We start from the raw sequence: 8,191 nt of genomic DNA, 5'->3' as shown, positions 1-8,191 counted from the left end.
AGTACTGGTAATGTTCTATTCTTCAACTAAATGGTGGGTTCAGGCCTGTTAATTTAATTATTCCTTCATTAATCCATATTATTACATTTACTATAGTAGCTACAAGCTATATTATAACAAGGGAACCCTGGCCAGTCTCAGATCCATATCTTCAGTCTCTGTAAAAAAAAAAAAAAAAAAAGACAAAAAACCCACAGCTCCAAGTAACACTTTTAAAAATGGAACTTAAAAATATGGCAGACTATGAAATAGCCTGTAATTTCATTGACAGGACCTACCCTCTCCCGTGGCCATCCAAAGGCCTAGATCAATGCTCAGAAGATTTATTGTTTGCCTGAAGAAACAACTGAGAAATCTGAACCCTGTAGGTTTATTGGTTTTCCTCCTTGATAAATAATTTCACATTCTCCTTATGGAAATCTAGGATTTTCCAACAATGGAAAAGAAAACCTTACTCTCTAGAGAATGCTGAAATGGCAGTAATCTCAGGGCCAGAAGGTCTCTACCACCTGCCACTCCATATTCTTGTCCACAGAAACCTGTCCTAGGAGTCGTTCCCACCAGGGATCATCAGCCTTATCCAGTATCAGCCACTGTGCAGTGTTGCTCTCACCACAAAGTCTCTAGAAGGCAACTCTCAGCAACATCCTCACTGAACTTTCTAATAACCTCTCCAGCTATTTTATGGAATCCATTTGTCAAAAAATGTAAGTTGATGTCTCATTAGATGGTGTGACCAACATCTCCTTACCATACCTGAGATGAGACATAAGTTCAAGGCACCTCACTGCAGCTGGTAGTGTCTCAGCTCCCATAACCAGAGAGACTTAGTAAATACCCCAGTGAGGGGGTGATGCCTGAGCCATTGGTATCTTTGTATAACCAGCCTTCCCATTTTGTTTCTTTAAACGTTCTCATGTTGCTTCCTGATTTTGTCATTTGGGATTTGGGAGACAATCCTTGCTTTCCCCAGCATCCATTGTTGGGTTTACATGTATGTATTATTATCTTTTAAGATAAGGAGACCTATTCCTTCCCCAGTATCCCAAATCACCTTGGTTTCATCAGCTGCTATTCTCTGCACCTAATCCAGCTCCAACTCCTTTCTTTCCTCATCATTGTGATAAAGGCCAGCAGAATACCATGCTACATTTTGTTTATTTGGATAGCAGCACAAAGCTGGCACTGGAACCTTGTGGCATGTGGAGAGAAGGTGTCCCACAGGGCAACCAAAGCATGGGTGAGTTTCTAGTTCATAAAAGTGGCTACTGGTGTAGCTATCTGGTCATTAGGCAGAGGTTAGTCTTTCACTAAATAGGCTCCAGACTCAAGCTGAATCAGTGTCTGAACTGAATAAGGACAGTGGTGCTTGGTCCCTTTGGATGCCATGGCAGAGAAAGAGAGCTACGCTGGCCTCAGAATATCTCATATCCAAGAAGAGGAACTAACAAAGTTATCTCAGGGAATTTGGACAGGTGAAAGAAACAAGCGGCCTTAAAATATCAGAGTTACCTAAGAATGTTCAATTTTGCTTTCTATTTCTGGAATGCCAATACACCTCAACAGGATAATGAAAAGGATGTAAATGGAGTAGAAATATCACCTCTGAAATCTTGTGTTTAAAATGTAGACATAGATGTATTGCACCACTACACAGCACCTTTGACTTCTCTTCTGAGTGCTAAATTGGATGTGACTGTCGACAGATTAGTTTTGCCATTATCTATAGTTTCTTTCCAGACTTCCCTCCTTGTAGCTTGGATTTTGTGAGTTTTACATTTAAAAATGTGGTTCCAACTCTTCTCAACCACTCCCACTTGTAGGATTGAAGTTGAGGATCCAATCATGGGAAATGCTCTTGAGCCAACCTGAGAACACAGGTAAGTACCTACTGCTCTCATAGTCAGGCAATGGTCTCTTAGCTGCAGACTATGGTTAATAGAATGCCGGGTTGCATTTAGCATAAACAACCTGAAAAAACTCTAAAGAAAATGAGGTATGGAGGACAGATAACACCTGCATCTCTTAGGGACTAGCTAAGAATCTGAAAGTAGAAAAGAGAGAAAGTTACTCTTTAATGTTTGCATGGAATAATACTTGGAAACTTCAAAATCAATATTGTTAAAACCCTGTTTCTGAAAAGGTACAAGGAGGTTCTGAAATAATTGCTACATGCACATTGATAAGAATTTTACACTTTGTCCTCAAGATAATGTGTAAGTAATCTGTTTTCCTGCTAACTAAGATGCCCCCACCACCAAAATGAAGAAATGCTGGACTCACATTGGTGACATACTCGATATCCTTCCAAAGGATGCACTCCCTGGGGAAATCAGCCAAGTCTAAGAAGTGATCCACCACCACTTGGCCGATTAAGTCATGACGAGAGAACCTGTCAAAGTCGTACACAGAGAAGTGAAGCTTCCGTGCTTCAAGGTCATTGTAGGGAACCGGAAATAAAAACACTTCATCAAACACAGGGTTCAGGGTCTTTCTGTGAACTTTAGTCTGGTGTTTTGTTTTCCGATCAGGAAGCAAATAGATCTTGACATAAGGATCTGAAGTCCCAGAAAAGTCCTTGGCAGGCAAATTGACAGCTTTGTGAATCTTCACTATGAGCTGTTCTAAGTCACAGTCATATTTTAAAATGAAGTTCAGTTTCCCACAAGCCTTGCTGTTACTCCGTCTCCCGTCATCATTATCCAATGACCTCTGCTTATATAACTCTGGTTTAATTCTACCAATTCCAGTCAACTGTTCCTGTTTTTGAAGCTGCTGGATATTGAAGTCCGGGTCTGACAAGTTGAGTTGTCTTCGGATTGAATTATGCCTTCAATGAAGAGCAACACAGAACAAAGTTACAATCTTATTAGCTACGGGTCTCTCGGAAACTTTTGCCTGGGATGTAGGTAGACCGTTATGTTTTGTTAGGAGCTTAGAACTGTGGGCTTTTGTTTTGTTTTGTTTTGGCCTAAATTCAAAATGCTCATCTGTGTGAGTAAGCTGCTCCCTAAGTCTTGAAGCTCAAAACTGAGGCTTGGTATCAGGAAATGAACCTAGGAACATGTGACCTCGGAGCTTTAAAGGTTTAATACGCTTTCTAAACTGTCTAATATGCCATTAAAGAAGCTTATTCGTCTGGTGGAATGTAAAGATTTGTACAAACTGCTTTAAAAATAAAATTATTCAACTTTATATATAATATCATTCCGAAATTGAAATAGCCAAATGTTGCTTTAAGAAGAATGAATCTTTCCCTAAATTACACAGAATTTCTTGCCACCGGCTTACAGCTTTATCAGGATATAAATTCTTACTGGTTCAAATCAAATCATTTCGTCACAAGAACACAGCTTTTGCTCATGCAAAAATGTATGTGACTGGGATGTGTCTGCATGTAGTGGCTCTGACAGGTACAAGTGGCATGTGTCTGATTGTAGTGGCTCTGACAGGTACAAGTGACAGCATTGGGACTGTGTTTTTGCTGTACACATGGGTGATTAGTGATCAAGAAGACAGGTTTTATTTCTGAAATAAACACTAATGGCACAAAAATTAAAGATGAGCTACTATAAATATATGTAGGGATTCAACTGGAGATGTTGGATACTGATACTTTTAAATTAAATATTTGCTACTGTAATATTTGCTACTTACCCTGTAAGTATTGGTTTGGGTTAGAAGTTTCCCAAAAATTCTCTTTAAAGCCTGTCTGATCTGTGCATGTCTTCCCAAGTTGAGAGTAGTTATCACATACAAGGTTGTTTTTAAGGTTACTTTTGCTGTTTTTAGCTCAGTTTGGAGTCATTATATTATACTGTATGCATTTAGTCAACAACCTTAATTAAAATAGCCTCTTTACTAGAAGGTGAAAAAGAACAGCTGGGATGTCTCTTAGGGATTGGTAAACAGTTGGAGAGTCAGAGTAAACGTTTAAATTTGCCATTCTTTTCCTTTCTTCAGACAATGAAATAAAGATGTAAATATGGAACCAAGGGACCCCCAGACATGTTTGAAAGTGTTCTCCCTTGTCACCACAGATATTGCTATGCTGAGCATTCCTCTTTATCCTAAAATAGCCTCCTAATCACTAATCACCCACATGGTATGACAAGAGTACTGTCACAGAGCTGTCACTTGTACCTGTCACATCTAACACAGTCCATAGCAAGCAGACATAGCCCAGTCACATAAATTCCCACATATACAAAAAGTGTGTGGTCCGAAAGTTGTTGATGGGAGATTTTAATCACTTACAGAGAAATCCACAATCTTAAGGTTTCTCTGTATTTTATGATTTGGATGGGTGAGGGAGGGAAGGCAGGAGTTGCTGTTAAGCATCTAAAACTGGCTTTCTGCGCTAGTGCAGCCAGGTCATTCCCTTGTCCAGAAATGGAACCAATGTAGTGCTAGAATAGAGCTTGAGTCTCACTTTACTGGACTCTGTGGGCAGAAAGGACTGGGAGGCAGCAGAAAGAAACCTGCCATATGCAGAGGTTGGAATAGGCTGGTGCCAGCCCTATTTCCCTCTGCTATTGATTTTTCTTTACAGACTAGATTCAAAAAAGGGCCATAATTGGGTCCTGCATCAGTTCCCACCCTTCTAGGTACTGTCTGGTAAGTGGCACTGTTTACATGATAAAAGTGCATCCTCAATATCGACCGGATGCTCCTTTTACAGATGAGTCTGTGGAAGACCAACAATTCTGTGTCTACACAATCCAGTCCCAGACAACAATCTCGTGTCAGTCCTAGGCCCTGTCACTCAGCTGCTCTGCAGATGGTTGCTGGGCAGACTGTGCATTACAATTTACTTTTGAATTTTCTTAGTACTGGCATTAGATTAATCACAGCAACATTTTGTCTTCACCATTGCCTGTAGGACTAAATCTACCAAAATGGTGTTTTTTTTCTTGTTTTGTTTTGTTTTTTAGATGGAGTCTCACTGTTATCGACCAGAGTTGAAATGCAATGGCACGATCTCAGCTCACTGCAACCTCCGCCTCCCAGGTTGAAGCGATTCTCCTGCCTCAGCCTTCTGAGTAGCTGGGATTACAGGCATGCGCCACCACACCCGGCTAATTTTGTATTTTTAGTAGAGACAGGGTCTCTCCATGTTGGTCAGGCTGGTCTTGAACTTCCAACCTCAGGTGATCCGCCTGCCTCGGCCTCCCAAAGTGCTGGGATTAAAGGCGTGAGCCACTGTGCCTGGCCACCATAGTTTCAATTTTGATTTAAAATACATGGATTTGGCTACTTACTAGTGTGACATATTCTGTTCTACATGTACATTTTCTTAGACATGAAATCTGAAGATAAACTGTCCCGCATGCTTAGCCCTTCCTAACCAAAGTGGATTGCCAACAGGGAGGCGGGGTTGTTGTTATAGTTCAAAGACTGAAAAAAGATCCCATTCCCTGAGAACCCAATTGCACATGAATACCTCCAAAAATCCCCAATACAGCTGACCTCTTAAAAACCAATCACAGGCTGAGTGCAGTGGCTCATGCCTGTAATCCCAGTACTTTGGGAGGCCAAGGTGGGCGGATCCGAGGTCAGGAGATCGAGACCATCCTGGCTAATGTGGTGAAACCCTGTCTCTGCTAAAAATACAAAAAAATTAGCCGGGCATGGTGGCAGGCACCTGTAGTCCCAGCTACTCGGGAGGCTGAGGCAGGAGAATGCCGTGAACCTGGGAGGTGGAGCTTGCGGTGAGCAGAGATTGCGCCACTGCACTCCAGCCTGGATCACAGAGTGAGATTCTGTCTCAAAAAACAAAACAAAAACAAAAACAAAAAACAATCATAGTTATGGGCTAGGCACAAAGGCTCACACCTGTAATCCCAGCATTTTGGGAGGCTGAGGCAGGTGGATCACTTGAGGTCAGGAGTTCGAGACCAGACTGGCCAACATGGTAAAACCTTGTCTCTACTAAAGATACAAAAATTAGCCAGGCATAGTGGCACACACCTGTAGTCCCAGCTACTTGGGAGGCTGAGGCAGAAAAATCACTTAAACCCAGGTGGCAGAGGTTGCAGTGAGTGAAGATTGAGCCACTGCACTCCAGCCTGGGCAACAGAGAAAGACTCCGTCTCAAAAAAACTCAAAAACCAAAAACCAACCAACCAAACAAAAAACCAGTCACAGATATGAATACTATTATCTACTCAAACATTTTACATGATTAATTTCATTCCTAACACTTTCCCCCTCCATTCAGAATCACACTTACTATTGGGAAATCAGTTGAATCTAACTGTAAGGTAGTGGCTTAAAGCAGATACAAAGACTGTCACTGGGCATGACAGGTTCTTACTCCTGGGGCTCCCTTTCAATCTCTTTCAATTTCCATTCAGAAGAGAGTTAGAGTTTACTGGAGTTCGGGGAGAGGCATGGTAGAATAGAGAAGCTTAGAACAGCCAGAGAACCAGGGTAACTCATAATCTTCCCGTATAACCTCTGGAGGTCTGGGGGCTGAAAATAAGAAAGTAGAGCAGGGAGACTGCCTCAGGGATGTAAAGGAGAAAAGGGGGTGGAGGAAATGGAAAATCAATATTCTATAGCTCTCATAGGCCACTCAAACAGAGGTGGGAAGAAAAAGCAAGCCCAAAGCAAGAGGGAGGAAAGATACGGAATATAGTGCCATGACCTGAGCTTGCCCCACCCCAGGTGAGGTGGCTCTAAATGGTCAATGGAGGTGGTTTTGAGTGCAGTAAATGCGAGGCTCCCAGGACAAGGGTCTAGAAATTTAATGCCATTGACTGATGGTTCCCCACTCAGAAGAAGAGAGGGAGAAAGACCTCTGGCTGAGGAAATTTTTATGAAGGAGATGATACTTGAGCTGGGCTTGCCTGCTTAACTTGGCCTCATCCTTAGCCACCTCCAAGCTGATGCTGTAGATGTCAATATGGACATTAAATCTGTTTTCATCTTGGTCCCAGTTCTCTAGTAGAACGGTACTTTCAGCTTTTCTGCCCCAGTAGCTTTTTCCAGAGTCCCTCACATACACCCACTGCATCTTTGAGTCCAGGCTCTATAAGCCAGCACTCATTTCCCCAACACCCTTTCCATCACGGGCTTTCATGTGCAGCCATGAACAAGTGCATCCTAATATGTGTTCGTTCACTGCAGTGGCCCATCTCAGAGGTGAAACCTGACCTGTCCTTTCCCTGGTTCTCGGGCACCAGTGTCTACAAAGCTTCAGGATCCAAGGAGAAAAAAGAAGCAAATTGTGGTTTCAGAAATGTTACTAGTTTCTTTCCTATGTTCAAGTCAAGGCAGGGAATTATGGAAAGAAACAGTGGAGACAGGATGTTTTTCTTCTTCAACATTCCCCTGGTCATGAAGAAGAGAGGGTTGGGTTGTCCTGAACCACAGGCAGACAGAAGAAGGGGAAATCCTGGATAGGGACAGACACAGTTAGTAGAATACAAGGGCTGGAGGAAGTGGAAATTTTGAGGTTTTCTTGGCCTGAAGATTCAAGGATTTCCACGAGTGAGATAATGAAGGGACAGGCATCAGGCCTTGGGGCCAGTGAAGGTGTGTTGTCAAGGGTAGGTGGATACACTGAGGCAAGACCTGCTTCCTCCCACTCCCTCCCAAGTTAAACAGATTTGAAACCTTGAATACTTTATCCTCCATAACTAAGATGAGCCTTTGTTCACCAGAACGTTCTCTACAGTAGCTCACGTCTTATGTCTCTTTTCATTCCCATTGATCCCAGCTGAGTTCAGGCCCTCAGAGAGGCTCCTGTATACATCCAATCTTCACTACTGTCCCATGCATCTTATACACTTATACATTCTTTCCAGATTAATCTTCTAAAGAACAAATTGAGCACTTCAATGTGTATAATTGGTGTTCTTGCTGTGGGTCTTTTGTGGGCAGGGTTGTATATATTTTCTCTCTTTATTGACACTACCTAATATTGAATTTTGCACATAGCAAATGCTTGATATCTTAGAGTAAATACAGAAATGTTATGGATATAATAGTTTCTGATAATTTAATCCCAGTAGAGAAAACACTCATTTACATATCATTTCAGGGTCTCATGGAAGTTGAGATAGGTCTAGGCAACTTCCACTTTTGAAGCAGTTAGTTTCTTTAAATCTAAAGAAATAACTTCAGATTCAAAAATTATGTTTTAGATGTTTACATTGAACCAATGTTCTCACCACACAAAAATGTA

General features: G+C 41.9%; 1 protein-coding gene across 1 annotated transcript in view; it reads right to left on the bottom strand.

Annotated features, from left to right (window-relative positions):
• Nucleotides 1–8,191, bottom strand: part of SYT9 (synaptotagmin IX) — a 245,027-nt gene that overhangs the window by 166,368 nt on the left and 70,468 nt on the right. The window contains exon 3 of the mRNA XM_011954351.1: nucleotides 2,284–2,830. Coding sequence (XP_011809741.1) covers nucleotides 2,284–2,830 — 547 coding nt within the window. The remainder of the gene's footprint in view (nucleotides 1–2,283; nucleotides 2,831–8,191) is intronic.

This window comes from Colobus angolensis, unplaced genomic scaffold (genome assembly GCF_000951035.1).
Source record: "Colobus angolensis palliatus isolate OR3802 unplaced genomic scaffold, Cang.pa_1.0 Scaffold381, whole genome shotgun sequence".
NCBI lineage: Eukaryota > Metazoa > Chordata > Mammalia > Primates > Cercopithecidae > Colobus > Colobus angolensis.
Note: the sequence above shows the minus strand (reverse complement) of the source record. Positions and strands in the feature narration are given on the sequence as shown.